The 19,705-nt window shown below is 44.7% G+C and overlaps 1 protein-coding gene and 1 long non-coding RNA gene across 4 annotated transcripts in view; both read right to left on the reverse strand.

The window, feature by feature from the left end:
* The window catches only part of GMDS (GDP-mannose 4,6-dehydratase), a 427,595-nt gene extending 417,985 nt beyond the window's left edge, over window positions 1-9,610 (reverse strand). Inside the window, exon 1 of one of the 3 annotated variants that reach the window (XM_074873260.1) lies at window positions 9,265-9,610. In XM_074873260.1, coding sequence (XP_074729361.1) covers window positions 9,265-9,372 — 108 coding nt within the window. In that variant the 5' untranslated portion in view covers window positions 9,373-9,610. The remainder of the gene's footprint in view (window positions 1-9,264) is intronic. The other 2 variants (XM_074873271.1, XM_074873280.1) reach the window with 2 other exon arrangements.
* Window positions 1,767-4,805, reverse strand: LOC141945302 (uncharacterized). Its single transcript, XR_012629490.1, has 3 exons — window positions 4,752-4,805; window positions 2,460-2,512; window positions 1,767-1,952 (listed from the first exon to the last, which is right to left on the reverse strand). It is a non-coding gene; the product is annotated as an uncharacterized LOC141945302 (long non-coding RNA).
* Window positions 9,611-19,705: the final 10,095 nt, after the last annotated feature.

Consider the following 19,705-nt stretch of genomic DNA (forward strand, 5'->3'; position numbering starts at 1 on the left):
GTAAGGGGACATGCTACCTCAAAGCGTCTGAGTACACAAGAACACTTACAGTAGACCTGACAGCATATCTATTACCACATGCTTCAGCACTATCCTGGGAGGTGGTGTTTTAGAGAGATTTGTATGTGATATACATAACACATTCAAAGAACATATTCTCCTCAGGAACTTGGAAGAGAAAAAAAGCCAAGAGGCACATATTTATTAGCTATGCAGGTGTCAGATATGCAGCAGTGACAAGGTATCTTCTCATTACAGCAAAAGCACCCAACTAGACATTCAACATGGCAAATTTTTCTCTTTTGCATCAGATTTCATCACAGCCTGTAGGAATTCTCCTTCGAAAATTTCCAAGCAGCAATAAACAGGTCAAATGACAGCTAAAGCAAAGCCCTGCAAAAACCCTTCATAAAATTTGACAGTATCTTACTATATTTAATAGTTAGATTTTTCCAGAGCAAGCATATTGTCTTCCTGTTATTTCAAAGGTGTTCAAGCACATCAAATGCAACACAAGCTAGTTTATCTACTTGGAGACTCTGCAAAAAGCCAAGATCTGTGGCATCCTATACCCAAGGCAAGTACATTTGCGGCTGACATACCTGTTGGATCACTGTACATAGCTCAGCATCACTCCAAAGACGGTGTGATATTGTCAACTTCTGACCAATTTAACTGTATGATGCAAGCTGTACCATTATTCAGTGGAGTTGTTTTAGGGTACAGTATCAAATGCTCTTCAATGGTACTTATCACTGAACTAACTGCAACCAGATCGTAAAGTCAATGGACATGTGCTTAGACTTAATTTGCTTACTGTCAGATGGCATTTGAATTACAAAGCAAAATTCATGTTTCCCATTTAAAAAGAGAGACTTCAACAAGAAATACTCCTGAAGGAAGCCTGCATTAGGTATACTACTTTGTGTGTATTCATGAATAAATGAAAAGAAAAATTGTTACAACATTTACATAGCATATAAGGAAGTTCAGTTGCTTAATGACACATGTAAAAAGCACAGGTGACAACAGCTAAGCTAGCTTACATCAACTTGTTTGGCAGGCTTTACAAAAGCTTCATTATGGATTTATATTGTGAAGTCTGTGCACACCCTAGAAATGGAAAAAGCTAAAGGAACTTTCCAGCTCTCTCCAGTTAGAGAAGACTGGAGAGAATCCCATTCTTTCACCTCACCTCCTATAGCTTTGCTTAATTGAAAATTTTGGATATAACTGCATCCCCCAGTTCATATACATATGACCCAAAGGAATTCCTTAGCTGAGGTCCTGAAAAATCAGTAAATTCACATGAAAGAAGCAGAAGGTGACAAAAATACTAAGAAAAAACCCTTTTATTTTGCTCATTTGGCTAAAAAGCAACCAAAGTAGCAAGAAGAGATTTAGAACAAGAGACAGCACACACCTGTGAAAGGAAATTAGACATGTACCATGCTGCTGACCTGCTCTTGTGTCATTGTTCACCTAGTGCTTCAAGAAAACCATGCTTTCCAAAATAAGCCCAAGTGGTGCTGCAACAGTGTAGGAGAATCAGAGCTGACAAGTCTCCAAGAACGTATACTTAACCAGTACTCTATTTGAGACCCAAAAGTCTGAAGCAGCTGAAATGAAGTTGCTACAAATTGTCAATAGAAAGTACTTCCTGCCTCCCAGAGTAAAAACGGTGGGTAAGTGCAAAGAAACTCAGTACTCCTCAGAGAAATACGGCATGGTGAACAGGAAGCACCACTAGGATGAATACCAGTATCACAACCGCACTGAAAAACCTTTTATTCAGCTTCCTTGGATTACAGGTATCAGTGGTAACCTTTGATGTGTTCTTCACACAGGCCAACAGCAGGCTTAAGTACTCCATTTTCCTTGTCCTTCTGCATAGCTATCTATTTTCTAAGAAACTGACTCCCTTGTGCAGAAAGCTCAACAGCCAAAAGGATCTGAAAGACAATCAGAGGAGAAAAAGAGACCAAAAATGAGTGGGAGTGGATGAAGTCACAGGAAAAAAGGTTTTCACAGGAGTTCTCTTCAGTTTGGATTGGCTTTAGGTAGAGAAGAGGATGCTTCAACTCTTTAAAAAAAGAACTTAGGAAATAAGAAAAAAAACAGGTTCAGTCTACACTGACAGTCCCCAATATTCATTAAATTAAAAAAACCCCAGAAACCAAAAGAAATCCAAGACTAAGCAAGTAGCCTGCTGCTGGCAATGGGATATTCTGCTCTCCTTGTCAGTTTGGGCAGCAGTGGCAATAGCCCCCTATGACTATCCGCAGCATCAGAAACTTTCATGAGAGATACTGCTTGGAGGAAATCAGGTTCCCAAACCAAAATTGGGTACCATGCTTCTGTTTCATATCTTAGCACTGTTAACATGAACTTTATAATTTTACTTTTCCCAGAACATTTTCAGTATTTTATCTACTTTCACACATCACAGTATACAGTACCTTATATTCACTTGCTGTTCACAATGTTTTTCGATCCACATCCTGTACATACCCTGTTTAAACACAAGGAATCAGATTGCCTGCACTGGTCATTGAGTTAATACCTGCTAGCTGAGCCAGGCTACCAGAACTTCCCTCTCCAGTAAGCAACTAGAGAATAGACTTCACTGGCAGTCACAAACACTGAGCAAAGCTGTGCAAAGATGGAAAGAAAAAAGGGAAGTTAACACATCAAGACACACATGAACTAATCCTGTATCAGCCATATGTTTTACCATTAATATCTTCTAGCTCACTTATGTTCAAACACCACCAGCAACTGCACTATTCTGAAATGCAATGGAATACAACTGGGCTCATCCAGGCAAGCACAGAGAGCAGCCGGTGTCCTGGACTCCCAGTTCTTGGAGAAGACAAAAGCTCCGCCATTCTGCACATGTTGTTGTGGAGTATGGAACACAGATGAAAGACTAAAGCATTGGACCACATACTTATAGATTCCTTTGTTAAGAGGTCAATGCATTAGTCTATTTCAGCTATCTGGTAACCCTCCTCCCTTCAAAGGAGGAGCCAAGACAATCAAAATTCAGGCATCTTTCTAAAAACAGGACCTTTTTTCAGCTAATATTCTAGTCTTCCATTTCAGTATTTGTTATACTACTTTCCCTTAAAATGTTTTTTCAGGAGTTTTGGATGAAACTCAATACCAACACTTCTTATTTATATCTTGTAAAAGGAAAGACCTGGATTTATATTTTAGGCAAGCTTGGGTTTCATGCCACAGCCACTATTCATTTGCTGCAGAGTTTTCAACAAGCCACTTTATGTCATATTGTCATAAATTGCAGGTGTTCCACTTCTGATACTGTGGAGGATTCAGAATCATACAAGTTTATGCTGGAAGGGACCTCTGTGGATCACCCAGTCCAAAATCCCCGTTCAAGCCAGGGTCAACTAGAGCAGGTTGCTCATGGTTGTCCAGTTTGATCCTGAATACCTCCAGGGACAGACACTCCACAACTTCTCTGGACAGTCTGCTCCAGTGCTTGACCACCCTCATCATTTAAAACAGAACCACCCAAAAAACCCCAAACAACACACACTCTCTCAAGCTTAAATGAAGCTTCCTGTATTTCAGTTTGTGCCCAAATTAGCATTCCTGCATCTCTGCATCCTCAAAGTAAGATAAGGATGTTCAACACACCTGAAATTCTCACTCAAGACAACTCTTGGCTACTCAGAGACAGCAACTGAAATAAAGTACCCGGTTTCAATCACAACAATATTTGTTTAAAAAGGCAGCAATACTAGTATTTAGCTTTAGCCAGTTTCAGAAAAAAACTATCCTCCTATTTCTATGCAGAAAAGCAATCCTTTGGATTTTATCATTCACCTGGCAAACCAATGTCCTCTCTCTGGTACAACAAGCTATAATGTTTCTCTACATTTTTCTTCCAAGTATATACACACTCCCCAGTGACAAAGATTCCCACCTCACCACTTGATCATAATACTTAAAAAACACTTTTTAAAAAGTTGTTTAACTGTTTCCTTTACAACTCTTCTCCAAGAAACAAAGTTTTTAGCCACAGAGTATCAAAGAGTTTTAGAGTCACACTCCATACGAGCTATTCATTACTTCTTTTTAATACCAAGCAATGAGTCATGTTCTCTTATTACTGGTAGTTCGCTCCACAGAGTCTGTCTTGCTTGGTTTCATTCTCAATAGCCAGATTTTAAAAAAAAACAACTTAACCCCAACTCACAACAGCAAATCTTGCTTTCTCAGTATCTTTTTCCTCCTTGATGCAGTTAGCCTTTCTCAAACTATGAACTGTAACACCTGCATAAAACTTGCAGTACACAGGTATAGGGGTTTGGTGTGTTACAGGAACAGCAAAGGCTGTAAGCAACTGAACTTTTGATACAAGACAGAAGCAGACCCCATATTCTACCTACATCAACCAATTAAAGAGAATGTTCTTGCATTTCTGCATGCACACTCATCAGTTGTATTTACACTATCTTAGTGTTTGGTTGAAACTTCTGAGGCTGCTAGCTTAAGTTCAGTTGGCAGTTGAATTTGATAGAATTACAGGCAAGGGAGCAGAAGCTGGTGCTAGTACTGCTGCTGTAAGAGCTCTCACAAAGGCAGAAACACAACTGCTTTCTTCATCTACAATTTGCAATAGCCTCTGGCCATGTACTGACACTCAAGTTCTAGTGCACTGCTTCATTCAAAATTGAGCTTTATAAGTACCTGTTGAATGATCTTGGTCTACAAACTCTTACCTTACTGTCTCTCCAAGCAAAGCAGGACAGCACCAGACACAAAACAGACATTACTGACTGCTCATAATCCAGTGACTGAGGGGGAAAATTAGAAACATCAACATAAAATCTTGTAGTTATACTCAGCCAGAGTGTTTCTTGGTATCTCTCCAAGAAGTCAAATATCTAAATACTCTTACAAGCATCAGCATACAGAAAGACAATCAGACCAATTGCAGTGCAATCAGACTTTCCAGAAAGATATTTAAATCCAACTTTAACAGACATTTAGTCACAGTGCCTAGAAAACAATGCTGTTAAGAAGTACTGCTTTAGTAACTTCCCCAAATAAGAGACAAGACATATGTGCATACCTAAAATTAGATTTGTTAGTGATACTAGTATTTAATTCAAAACTCCCATTTTTACAGAGTAATTCAAGGTATCAAACTTTGAAAAGTCCAGCACATCTATTTTGCATTGTGATACTTCAATAAGTCACATTCTAGTTTTGCAAAAAAAATATTTTCACTTTCACACACACACAACAGGCCTGTTTCATTTGAAATACTTTTCCTTAAATGAAGAAAAAAAGCGCAATGCATTACAAGTAGCCTACCAGCAGACCAGTACCTACGTGACACTTCAGAAATGTTTTATCCATCCAACCACAGCAATTGCCTCGCCCTGGAAGTCATTTTAGCAAAACAGTGAAGCGTGGTTCATCCCACTGCTGTGGTGTGAGAAAGAAGATAAGGGAAATCTCAATACTGCAAAAGGAGCATACAACACCACAGGCTACGTGCTTACAGTCTCTTATCAGTAATGCAAGTGGTAGAATGATACTGATTTCACTCTAACTCCATGGCTAAATACAGAATTTGTAGAGGTTCATTTTATCTGCTTTGATTTCAGAGACTAAGGTCCAGCCCTTGCAGCCAGAATGCCGTTTGAGTCCTGACCATACAATTACAGAATTTGTTTTCCTTTGCGGCTTCACCATGCATATTGCAAACTCCTGTTATTTGGCCAAAGGTCACAGAATCACCTTCTTATCAGTAACACATTCAACCTCGCAGAAACCTGTCCTTTTAACATCTTGCCATCTAGAAAAGCAGCAAGTCACGTGAACTGGTGCAATAAGCTGGCGCACAGCATAAGCCTCCAGTCACTCACTAGGTACAGAAGAACTTGTGCAGACAGTCCATCCTCTTCTGGCATCCCGTAAAGTCTTATGGATCCCATTACCAATGCACAAATCAGAAGTTACAGCTGTGCCATATCTCCGTGGTATACTTCAGTTAAAAGCTGCACTGTCGGTCAATTGTGCCATTGTTAGTAGCCCTACCTGAGCTCAACTCTTTCTCTATCATAGCAGAAACAAAATCCCATCTTTTGTCAGTGGAAAAGATGGACAATCCAGATGTTCACAGCTATACAGAAGTTCTGAAAAATAAAATGAGTTGTCTGATTTAAACACTATGATTAAGCACAGTTGCTGTGGCATCATCTCAACTCAGGAAGGGTTGCTACAGTCCAAGCAGCACCTTGCTTGGCCCAAGAGCACTCTAAAGATGAAAGCACAACTCTACATTTGCCTAAAATTGTCACAGCCCAGTTAGCTCAATACTTATCTCCCACCTACTCTTGTTGCTGGAATCAGGCACTAAGGGGCCTTAGTTCAGCAAATACTCTCAGAGTACACTGGCAACATGCAAAAAAAAGGCAGATTCCTTATACAGTGCAACTGTGCCAACTTGTTTTTAAGAGAAGTTTGCTGTAGCAGGAGGTGCCCAGTTTAAATAAGGGGAGTTTACCATCTGATCCTGTTCTATGCCCTTCTCAGTCTGAAGGGATCCAACCCTTTATCTCCCACCTTGAAAGAGCACCAGTTCCAAGGAAGAATGTCAAACAGTCCAAATCTTTAGCCCAGTAATTGAAGTTACTACCTGGGAAAAACAAGGCCTGAGCTCTAGCTTCCACTTCAGCAGATTTGTATATTTTACATATTGTAATTAAGTTTAAAAGCAGATGGCACTAGGACTTTCTCCTGGGAGGTGGAACATGCAGGTCTGCCTATTCTCAGGTAAGAAACAGTATCCAGGTCTCCCATTTCTGGGTGAGGCCTCTCCAAAACAAAAGCTATTACATAAAAATAAAGAAAGTGAGTGAAAGAGGGGCAAGGAACAAGTACTATGGTGACTTTCTTTAAAGTTCATCTAAGACAAGAGGGATGAGGATCCCTAGCAGCAGATCTCAAAATGATGGAGGACTACAGGACCCCAAAAGAAGCCATCCGCAACATAAAACTTCGATTCTAAGCCAAGAGTTGGTACAGTCTTGTCACTAAGGCATCTAACCTCATGGGCTAACTTTCAGGTATCCCAGGCCTTTACTAGCTCTGGTTCTCCACACATTCCAACACTAAATAATATGCCTGGCAAAGGTTAAATTGAGATGGAACAACTGCTTTGAAGATAGAGAAAAATAACATTGAGAACACAGTACTGAAAAAATCATGGCATTGCAGCTACAGGCCTCTAACTTACTATCTTTGATGAAGAGAAACGCACTTCTGTCAACAAACTGGAAGACTGTTCACACAGCACCAAAGTAGTCCTTGGGAAAGCTCTGACTGTGCTCTTGCTAAAAATAAACATCAAGCAAAAATGTTAATATACACATATTATTAGTTTTTCCTCTTCTCAGACATAGTTATATCTCCCTGTCAGACAGCCGCTTGGAGGGGTTTCCTCAGCCCACTATTGGCAGACAGCTGGTAACCCACAGGAAGAGTGCGTACCAAAAAGTGTGGTAAGAACACACAAGAACAGACATAATGAGGTAAAACACAAACAGCAGGTGAACATTCAAAGCATAGTGCAGGTTCCCTTGGATAACGGATGAAAGCTGCTATTATCTCTGGATTTACTCCCTCACAAAAGGTCAGGTGGCTCTTCTGTAAAAAAAGAGCACTGAATAGCATTGTCTCAGAGCAAAATACCAACGTGTTTGTTTTGACATGTACTTTTCCATAATGCTCATGACCTTTAAACAATCCACACCAGTACCTCACAGGTGGATCCACAAGCATATCAGGACAAGTCACCATCGAAGGGGAAGTTCTTCCACGTATGAAGGTATCACTGATTAAATGCAAGCCATAAAGGAAAAAAGCTGTTCCAGTGGGATTCCAAGATGAGCATTAATGCTCCCTATAAAGCATTACCTACTTAATAGATTAGACCAAACACAGAAGATACACCTTCTGAGCAGAAGTCATTCAGCACAGTTCCAAGAGATAAGTAAGAGGTAAGATGTACAAGCAGAGCAGTTTTTTCCAGGCAGTGGGCAACACCTACATTGCAAATGAAGTGTTCCTCAAATATGACTAAGCATGTCCAGGACAGCTTTTGTTTAGCACCCACTTGCCAGCAAAGACACAACAACACAGACCTCTGTGTGGACAAACAATCCAACCAAATATCCAAGATGCCTGTTGGGAGCGTAGCAGCAAAAGCTACAAACTGTACACATCGACACTCCTACTCACCACCAACACATCTTTTTTCACAGTGCGGAAGATGGTCCAAGGGAAACTGACTTTCCTTCCATGCCACCTTCCTCCTGCACCTTTTGCTCAAAGCACCAGGACTCCGAGAGCATCATTATCCCTATGAGTAATACAGCCAAAAAAAATTGGAGACTGCAATGAACGCATGCAAATACAAAACAAGTGGCCTGGGGAGATGCTTTTGTCATCCTTTCAGGTCTGGGTATAAAGCAGGTACTAACTGTAAATGCACAGCTGCCCAGTATGTCAGAGATGGGTGACAAAGAGCCCCTCTGAGTGACAAGCCTGCTCGCAGCTGCACTGGTACCACTGCGCTGCTACCTCCACCACTTCAGACCATCAGGATGAAGAGTCCCAACACCGGCGCCTTGTACTGTCTTTTCTAGGTGTGGCTCCTTTCTCACTGATGCTCACTTCACACTTCATCACAGTACAGGTCTAGCTGATTTCTTAGGAATTCCTGGTAAAGGTTACTTATTATAAGACAGTCCGAAGCCGAGATACGGAAGTGATGCACCCCCCGCATACGCACCTCGTGAAAACCACTTCAAGCCCCCAGGCAAACCAGCCCCAGCCACGCGTGGGTGAGGCCGGAGAAGCCCGTTAAGCCCGGGGCGTTCTGTCTGTCCCTGAAGCAGCTGGGGGCTGTCAGAGGGCGCGTCTGCACGCCGCAGAGCTGGCGGCACCAACGGTGAGGGGAAGCGGGCACCGGGCACGGTCGCCCCGCTACACGGTACTTTAGGGGCTGGGAACGCACCCGCGGGGATGTGCCCCGGGGGCCCGGCTGGGAGGGAGGGTGGCCGCTTGCCCGCGCCCGGCAGCCCCACGCCAAGCCCTCCGCCGCCACCGCTCCCACGCGCGGCCTCAAGTCACGGCTGCCCACGGGCGCCTCACGGCGGGCCTCCCCCTCCCTCCGCTGCCGGGAAAGCCCGGGAACGAGGGGAGCCCCCCCACCGTTACCTGCCCGGTGATGCCGGTGATGAGAGCCACCTTCCTGCCGTTCATCTCTTCGCCGTCGTCTCCCGGTGCCGTGGCGCAGGCACACGCCTCCGCCGCCGGCTGCGCCATCCTCCGGGCGGCGGCGGGCGCGGCCCAGGTGCGGAGATAGCCCGGGGTGGGGGCGCGGCCGCCGGGGGCAGGCTCACGGCGCTGGGGGCGGGCACGCAGGGGAGGACGCCTGCTACCCCGAGCGTGGCTCGCACATGGGCTGCCGCCACCCGGGGGCTACCGCCGCCACTGCGGCCGCCGCGGCATTTCCGCGCTCGCTGCCCGCCGCGCCCGCCCCGCCCCGCCCCGCGACGGCCGCAGGTGCAGCCCCCCCCAGCCCCCCCCAGCCGCTGCCGCCGCCGGCCCAGCCCCCGCGCAGGCGCGCGCCCGACGGGCGGCCCGGGCTCGCGCTCCGCTTAAGCCACGCCCCCACCGTCCACAGCCTCGCTCCGCCCCCCTCCGCCCTGCAGCCAATCAGGAACCCCGGCGCTTCCTCACAGGAGACGCGGCTCGCCGCCCTGCAGCGCCGGCGCGCCGGGGCCGAAGGCGGGCGCGGGGATTGGTTGAGAGCGGAGGGGGGGCGTGGCCTGGCTGCGCGGCTGCCGCCGCGGAGGAGCGGAGCCGCCGACTTCCTGACCGCGTGTCGGGAGGAGGGGACGGCGGCCGCGCCACGTGAGAAGAGCGGGGCGGGCCCCCCACCCCCGGCGCCGGCGGCTCGGAGCACACAGCGCCCCCAGCGGCGGGGAGGAGCGGCGCGGCGGCGCTGGAGGCACCGACCAGCGGCGGGTTAACGCCCGCAGGCCCTCGCAGCCCCTGGGCCCGCCGCCGCCCGGCCGGCCGTGCTGCCCAGCCCCCGGGGACTACGGGCTGTGTTAGACATCCGAGAGCAAAGCTCCAGCTGCAGCGGGCAGCTCCAGGTCAAAACTGGCTCCATAGGAGGCACAGGGTCCTCCGGCCGTCAGGGAGACAAAGCTGCGCAAAGCTGGTCCTCCCAGGCTTTCCCGGTTGTGGAAGTACTTGGTTATAAATGACCCAAAGGCTTCTGGTAAGGGGATGTATAATAAAGATTTCTTCTCCTGATGAAACACTGAATCTGCACCATCTTTCAACGAGGCAGCATGTTGCTGCACCTACAAGGAAGAAGTGGCCTGCCTGTGTTTTTCTGTTGATCCCTGAAGGCTGTCATGGCAGAGTTCCCTCATTGTATGCTCAGATGTGGGTCCTCAGCATATGCAGACAATCATATTACTATAATTTTGCTGTTATTATGGCTTATTACAGTGTGTGGTCAAAAATTACTCGGTGTCATTTAAAGCCCATAATATATTAGAAAAAAAAAGATGTGGAGTCAGGGAGCATACTGCCTTTCAAGTGGAACTGTACTCTGAAACCCTGAATGCTTTTCTGCACGCTGCTCCCCACGCTCTCCGTTTAAATCCCCTTGTTGCAGCCTCATAGACTGATGGAAAGGAGAAACTATCTTGTGTCATGGTTACTGAGGTGGAAGATGTCATCCCATCCAAATTGTACCATTTCTACATCTTGTTTCCGAAGCCTTTTTCTGGGTGCATGCAGTTTCATAAAGTTAACAACACTGCCTACTACTTCTGCAAACTGATTTCATTTCACTAGTGATTGCTTTATGGGTGTACAGTCTCAGATTCGAAAAGGGAGGGACACCACAAATAATATAAATGCCACCCTCTCAGCTTTAAAATTGTACTGGAGACATAAAAAGACATAAAATTCTGAGAGGTTCAGGACTCCATACACCAGAAATAAGGCACAAAACTTATTTTTATTTAAAAATTTAGGATTTGAGATTAGAGGGAGCTAGAGGGAAGCTTTTTTTATTCACTTATTTGTATAGATCATTCCCTCTCCTGCTAGATCAGAACTGCATAAAGCAGTGCATGAGCTACAACATTAAAAATTGTCCTTTATGTGGCCAGATAAGCTTGTCATTTCTAGCTTTTGCTGGCAGTCCATTAAATGTACTCCAAAGTAAAGCTTGGCTTCTTTCTGTGTTCTGCTCAAGAAAGCGGTGAGTAGGGCTGACAGCGCAAATCCCGAAGCTGGGCTAGAAGAAGAGTCCCCATCACTGCAGCCTCCGTGTGCAGCTAAGAGGCTTTTTCTGGTCACTTTCTTCAAACAGTTTTTCCTACCCCAGTCGACCAATATCCATTAACCAATTACTATTTTTCAGATGTAGCCTTTTCCTTCACAGTTACTCCCCAAAAGCACTCCACCCAAGGGGGGAAGGCAGTTCACACCTTTCATAACTCACCTGATTAATCAAGTACAACAGTTGAATGATCCCCTTGTCCTATGATTGTACTCCCAGGTGACAGGCACCTTGGGCTCTTGCCCTGTTCAGAGCAATAGCTTTCTTTCCTACTCAGCATGTACACTCCCAAGTGATTCAGAACAAAAGACTCTGCAATCTGTGTCGCTTTTGCAAGGGGAGCGTCTCAGCCAGACTGTGCTGAGAACACTTTAGCAGGGTTCATACTTGTATTTTTCGTCAATACTAATACTAGAAACAGGCAGATGAAGCCAGACAGGATGCAGCCCAGTTCAGGTTCCAGCTGACTGAAGCAAAAAAGAAAAAAGGCTTTAACTTGTTTAAATTCCTGTTCCATTTATAAGTCTGGCAGTGGTAGTTGCAGACACCGTTAGCCAGCTACCATAATCCTGCTAGGTCTGCCCCTGGCATGCACTGGGGCACATTCCAGGTTTAACGCACAAAGATCGTTCTGTCACCAGAGTCTTCCAAGGTACATTTGCAGAAGAGAATGAAGGCTCAATTGTGGCACAGGTACTAGATTTTACCTAAGTTGGTCTGGTGTCGACAGCAATTTATGACAGACTGCAGCTGAAAACTGGACCAGCAGCCCCCAGGGATCCCGGGATTAATATTCACTCTGAGTGCTGGCTGCACTGATGTCTTCTTGCTGCCTCCAGCACCTGTACCATCGCATGTGCTACCTAACTTAAAACTCTGTCTGCCCACACTGTAATCACTTTTTCACATGTCTGTGTGGACCTGGCTCTGGCCCCTAAGACTGGCAAGGCCCTCATGTGAAGAGGAGACGGCAGACTGACACACACCTGCACCTCCAGTCCCCTTGAATCCCTGTAAGAGGAGACACTTGTGTAAGCATGAGTATCCAGTAAAAGTTTTTTGCCCAGTGAGTAAACAGACTGACAGGCTCTGAGGAGACAAAAAGAATAGCATGTGTGGCATTAACTTTAAAGCTACCACCCCAAGAAGTGGGGAGAAAGAGGTAGGACAGATGCAAAGAAATTTGCTTGGTGGTGGTGGATAAAAACATGTATCACAGGGAAAGAAAGATGGAGAGCACAACTGATTGAAGTCAAACTGGTTAAACAAGGAAATAATGAAAAATGAGCAAGGAGTAAGCAGAGAGGGGAAATAAAGAGAAAAATGCTGAGAGTAAGGAAGAAGGGAATAACAAGAAAAAGGCTGAAGTGTATTAGATTACAAAAAATGCCATTTTAAATGTTAAAGAAAGGGAAAAGGGGGGAGAACATCTACGCACTGAGATTTTGTTACACTTGAATACCACATACATTGCAATCCTGATAATCTCAATGTTTGAATGGGGATGTGGCTGCATTGCTAATTGGGATTTGGAAAGGTAGCTATGTGAGGTTTAAGAATCTCATGTGAATCCACTGTAACTGCTTGCAGGAAAGAAGTAACCTTACTTTAACTTCAGAAGTAGAAATGATTTAAAACATTGGTGTTATTCACTATGGGACAAAGGTATCCCTAGTATTATTTCATTAATAGTGTCACCCATACTAGAACTATGGTAAAAGCTGACATGATACCACTGTATCGTGTCCTGTACAGGAGTTAGAAGTTGTCATTGGACCAAGTGGAGCCCTCTTTCTCTGCATCACTCAGTGCAACCAAGGGGAAAACTGGTTATCTTTTTCTGAGGCTCTTCTGAATGATCCACATCCAATAGTTTAAGCAACTTCTGCACCATGCTGCCATGAACTTTCTCCTGGCAAAACTGGCTGCTCGAGGCTTGGATGATCGCACACTTTACTGGCTGGATGGCCAGGCCCAAAGAGTTGTGGTGAATGGAGTTAAATCCAGTTGGCGGCCGGTCACGAGTGGTGCCCCCCAGGGCTCGGTTTTGGGGCCACTCCTGTTTAACATCTTTATTGATGATCTAGGTGAGGGGATTGAGTGCACCCTCAGTAAGTTTGCAGCCGACACCAAGTTGGGTGGGAGTGTTGATCTGCTCGAGGGTAGGGAGGCTCTGCAGAGAGACCTGGACAGGCTGGAGCGATGGGCTAAGGCCAACTGTATGAATTTCAATAAGGCCAAATGCCGGGTGCTGCACAACAACCCCCAGCAGCACTACAGGCTTGGGGAGGAGTGGCCGGAGAGCTGCCAGTCAGAAAAGGACCTGGGGGTGTTGATTGACAGCTGGCTGAACATGAGCCAGCAGTGTGCCCAGGTGGCCAAGAAGGCCAATGGCATCCTGGCTTGTATCAGAAATAGCGTGGCCAGCAGGGACAGGGAAGTGATCTTACCCCTGTACTTGGCACTGGTAAGGCTGCACCTCGATGACTGTGTTCAGTTTTGGGCCCCTCACTACAAAAAGGACATTGAATTACTCGAGCATGTCCAGAGAAGGGCAACGAAGCTGGTGAAGGGTCTGGAGCACATGTCCAACGAGGAGCGGCTGAGGGAACTGGGGTTGTTTAGTCTGGAGAAGAGGAGGCTGAGGGGAGACCTCATCGCCCTCTACAACTACCTGAAAGGAGGTTGCAGAGAGCTGGGGATGAGTCTCTTTAACCAAGTAATGAGCAATAAGACAAGAGGTAATGGCCTCAAGTTGTGCCAGGGAAGATTTAGACTGGATATTAGGAAGTATTTCTTTACAGAACGGGTTGTTAGGTGCTGGAATGGGCTGCCCAGGGAAGTGGTGGAGTCCCCATCCCTGGAGGTGTTTAAGAGTAGGGTCGACATAGCGCTTGGGGATATGGTGTAGTTGGAAACTGTCAGTGCTAGGTTAACGGTTGGACTAGATGTTCTTCAAGGTCCTTTCCAACCTAGATGATTCTGTGATTCTGTGAACTCCATCAAACCAATGTCCAGTGATCAAAGAAGAACCCTTGCCAGAATACATTGCACTTTGCTTACCTTCAGCTACCAAATGCTATGGATCCTGTCCCCAGCTGTGAAGTCCATGGTGACATCTAGGGATTGTTCAAAACCCCACTAGGACTGGTTCAGAGGATGCAGAAAGTGAGACAGTGGAGGATGGATAGTGCACCCGAGTGCACTTTCCTTCCTGAGGACCTTTCAGTTTGTACAGACAGGCAAGTGAGGGGACTGTGGTAGGCCCAGAAGAAGGTACTATAGAAAGAGTTTCTCTTTCTTTTGCTACTTGGCTGTTTTAAAGTAATGGCATAAAATGATAGTATTTATTGACTTCACAGAGCTAGAGAGCTGTGGAAAGGGATGTGGAAGAGGAGGGAAGAGGGAGTCCAGGGGAGATCCATCATGTGAAAGGAGGTGCAGATGTTGGAGTGAGAGTAAACAGTTGCAGAGGGAAGAGCACCAGATCTCATGAGGAAATAAAGAGAAGGGAAGAGTGGGCAAAGACAAGAGGATGAATGAAGGGAAAGTCTCAGAATTGTTTTTCTAACTGTGGGCTTGAATATTTGAGGGCATGTGGAGCGACCCACAACCTCAGTGCCCTGACATAGCAATTGACAGGTGGAACAGAAACAGGAGGCTTCAGGGAATGGTTCTGGACAGTGAGCCTTGAGGCTGGGGTGTGGAGATAAGCAACGCTTTTGCATCCCTTGCCTCTCAGGTGGTTCTTGTGCATTTCAGATGACTCCCTACGTCTCCCTACAGGTTGTTGTATTTATTTCCAATAGGGCCTTCTCTGTGGCAAATGCAGTCGTGAGAAGTTGAGACATCAGTGTTTCGACTCAGCATTACAAAGCAGGGGGGAAAAAATTCCTGGCAGTACTGGCTCCCAGCTGGAGCTCTTTGTGCTCAGCATTCATGGCCCATGCCCAGCCCACAAAATACTTGCAGCCTCCTTTTCCTCTTAGCAGACGCTTGCCTGCTTACTTTTGAAGGGGTAGGTAAGATTGGCCAAATTTGCTAACTTCTTGGCAAAGATGCATCCTTTGAAAGGCAGAGACCCAGTTCTTCTTGGTGCTGTCATGATGTGATTTTTACAGTGCTCTGTGCAGCATGGTGTTTCAAAGGCAAAAGCAGTGCCAGTGCCACATTCCTCTCTCACATGTATCTCCAACACTACAGTGAAAAGATGCTATCCTGCAGTAAAACTGATGGAAGAGCAGGATCCAGGCTGAGCTTTGTACCACCATTTGTTTCCATCCTAAAAGTTCATGCCTGGAAGTTTTACTCAAGACTGGGCACACAAATCTCAATCCCTCCTGTGCTTGGTGCAAGAACAGCGTGGACGTGAAAAAGTGAGTGTGTTGGCAGAGCTTTGTGCAGGCTTTGTACTTGTGAACCACTGAAAAGGCCACTCTCCAGCCCAGCAGAAGAGAAGGAACCTGCCCATGTTCACCCTTTCACAAGGGAAGGCTAGGGTAGGTCTCCTCCTCTCAGCCTTGATTGCATTTTCTGTGTGGTCAAGAGGAGCCATGCAGCAATGGTGGGCTAGGTTTGGTAGCCTCAAGCACACAGGCAGGACTGTGGGTAGCTGGAGACCAGCCCTTCTGCAGAGTTCTCGCTGGGGCAGGGACTGATGGCTCCAGGGACTGACACGGGGTCCTGGGCCCTGAGCAGGGTGGGGCAGCCCAGTGGCAGGCAGGGACAGCCAAGCCTGTGGGTGCCCTTGGGGCTTGGGCAGAGCAGCCAGGCATGCAAGCCAAGCCCTGACTCAAGAAGAAATACTCTTTTGTTATAAAAGAGCATGGCAGTGACAGTCTAGTACCTCGCTGCTTGTGGTCTGCAAGCAAGCCAGCCTCTATGCAATGTGTTCCTCACGCACAAGGAAATAATTAACAGTTGTTCCTTTGTATCTCAGCCAGCACTGGAGGTACCTAATTATGAACATTGTTTCTGTAAGAAACACCAAATAAATGTCCCTTTTCATTCCCAGAAGGGGGTAAAGAGCCATGAGTACAAAAAGCATCAGGCCCAGCGATGTGTTAGCAAATGCAATTGTCCCTTACAGTTTTGTAAGCCAGTGCTAACTGGACTGGAGCCAATGGAGTTAAAACACCTGAGAGAAGAAACAGGTTCCTAACTGGAAGGAGAATTCTCTCTGCGTGACTGATTAGAAACATTTTTACCCAACATGATTATTTCAGTATGTACAAGGAGTCATGAGACTTTTAAGGGAGATGTTGGCAGCTCTTTGAGAAGCAGTCTAGCCATCAAAGTTTAGAAAATTATAAAAGCATAATTTTGCTAGAGCTGACAAGCATCTTTGCATATTTTAGAGAAGGTTGCAAAGAGGGAAGGTGAATCCCAAACATCCTGCTTCCTGTGAGGGTCTTCACATCCAGTGCTTCCAGCAGGATAACAGTGATACAAAAACATACCTTGCAAAACAAATGCTGTCAAAATTTATTTAATAGTTTTAAAAAACAACAAGAAATCACCAGGCCTGACTGGAATGAGAAAGCTCAATATAAAAATGTGGCTGGTTAAAATCTTATATGTTGGACTTGGTTTCTTCTTCCCTGAAAAGGGTATCAGAGAATGAACTAAAAATTATGTGATAAGCCTTGAAAGTCTACCTAAAAAAAAGAGAAGAGAGTAACTACTGGAAAGCCAGGTTTTTCACAAATGCCACTACTCGCATTACATGTACACAGTCACACGTGTATCTCCATCTGTGGCCCTGACACGTGCCAAGATTCATCTTTTTATTACCAGCATTTTCATTATGAGGAGTAAGTTTGAACAAAGCAGAGTTTCTGTGTACCTCTGTTGAAACTATTTAGTCCCCTCACTAACAAGAATGAGGACATTAAAGACTGCTTCTCTGGAAAGCCATCAGAATATAGTACAGGGGTTCTCTTCTTTCTTATGGCCTTACACAAATATAGTCTAATATACACCCAAATCCTTACGTAAATCTTGTCCAAAAGACTTCTAATCAGAAAAGAAAACAGCAACCCTGTATTTCTCACACTATAAAAAAGACCAGCTTGGGAAAAGAACAATGCACTCACAGAGTGGTATGGTGTCTGTTAAGAGAGTTCCCATTAAGCAAGGGTTAGCTATTCAAAGAATTAACTGAAACAGGGCAGTAAGTGAGGGTCTGTTCCTTGTCACTGAACTCAGGTCTATAACAGAGAAAGAAGTAAGTTATAAAATTTTTTAGCAGGGAAATAAAAAAAATATCACTCCACTGTCCCCTAGTCTGAATATTCTCTTAGAAGGTGGGTCAAAATGTCAGAGGTTGCTTTTCCAAGTTGTCTCTTCAGTCATAGAACAAATCAGTAGCTGAACATAAGAGAGACCCAAGATACAGACCAAAGGGGACTCTTAACATTGCTAGAACTATGTTTTTTGTAACAGCACATGTATTTGGCTAGATATATGCTATTCACACTCTTTATATATTCCTTTGCATTTTATTTGGGGCTAAGTGGTAAGGTAAGAATTAATGCTGTTATTTTTAATGTGCATATTTCAAGTGGGTAAAAGCTGTCTCAGTCTTGTGTGCCTGGGATAAATCATTCTGTGATTAGTTGTGACCAAACCCAGGAGAATGATACATAAAATTACTTCTTTATTACCCCCATTACAATGCATTAACTGTTTGCTAGGTGCTGACAGAGTCAGACCCCCGTGGTCCTTCTTCTGATTTGTCACAAAGAGTGCTGGCTTCAAACCAACAAACAGAGGAACGTAGTGGAGCTGGTCAAAGAGGAACTTGGGTGCCAGTGATGTGGAAATGCCAGAATTCACATTCCCTTGGGACTGGAAAGAGGCAACACTACAGTAAAAGCAAATGGGATTTCAGGAGGACAGATTTCAGATATCCAGAGAGTTGTTGTGTAACGTTTCCTGGAAGGCTGATACAAGGAAAAAAGGGAATTGAAAAAGAAATTATGTAACATGAAAAAAATGGTATTAAAGGTGCAACTGCAAACCTTCCAGGTGCAGGAGATGGTCAGGAAGCAGAGTAAGTGATCAACTTGGTTATGTCCCTTTGATCCCAAACATAGGAGGAAATTATACAGGAAGTAGAAACTATATGAGAGTACTAAAAATGGATTTTCAGCAGCACACAGGAGCAACATCAGAAAGGCCAATGAGATGTTGGTCCTCGTGACCATGGCTTGTGAAATCATTCTATCAGTACATTAATAATAGGAAAAACAGGGTTAGTGAACCAGTTAATGGAAGAGTAAGTGTATTAACAGATGACATTGAAAGACAAATTATTTAATGCTTTTTGCTAAAAAGTGTCTGACAATTAAGATCAGTAGCAAAGAAAAGGGTTTATACAAGGTGGTATTTTCTTTAACAGTCTAGAAGATGGAATAGAGAGATTTCCATGAAGCTGAGGGGGAATGCAAATAAATTAGATTAGAAATCAAAATTACCTCAAAAAATGGTCTGGAAAAAATAAAGAAATGGTCTGTAGTAAAAATCAGATTAATTCAACAGGGACAAATGCAAAATACTGCATTTGTGGGGGACTCATCAGTTTCAAGAATACAAGATAAGGAACGCTGATGTAGAAAGAAGTATAAAGCTTACAGTGGAATCAACAATAGTGTATTGTTGCTGAAATAGGCAAACACAGTATAGATACAGGTGTCTAATCTGTAAATACACGAAGTAATCCTGATACTGATCCTGATTATTTAGTGTTAGGGTCTCAACTGGGGCACTATGTTCAGTGCTGGATGTTGAGAGGCTGAAAGAGAGCTGTGAAAATTATCAGAATTCTAGAAAACATGACATGGAAACAAAGACAGGAAAAAAGTGGGGTCTTTTAGCATAAGAGGATGATTATCCAGGAAGGAAGGACCAGGACAGTCTTCAAACACATAAAAGGCTGCTATGAAGAGTTAGAGAGAAATCTATTCTCTGTGCTTCTTATGGATAGGATAAGATATAGTAGATTTAAACATGGGAAAAATAATTTTAATTTTTTAATTTTTAATGTTAAGGATCTTCAGCACTGGAACAGATTTGCATAGGCAGATTGTGGCAGCTCTATAATTTAGTTCTCTTGTAGCAGACTAGATGAATATTCAGCAAGAATGACCTGCTACAGTTGACCCTGCCCTGGATGAGTGCCATTCTACTTGATGCTTCAAGGTTCCCTCCAGCCTTACAGTATTTTGATAAGAGTGAGATTTTGACCTCCCCAGAGTCAATACCAAAGAATCCCACTGACTTCTCACA

Source organism: Strix uralensis, chromosome 1 (assembly GCF_047716275.1).
Source record: "Strix uralensis isolate ZFMK-TIS-50842 chromosome 1, bStrUra1, whole genome shotgun sequence".
In the NCBI taxonomy this organism is placed as follows: domain Eukaryota; kingdom Metazoa; phylum Chordata; class Aves; order Strigiformes; family Strigidae; genus Strix; species Strix uralensis.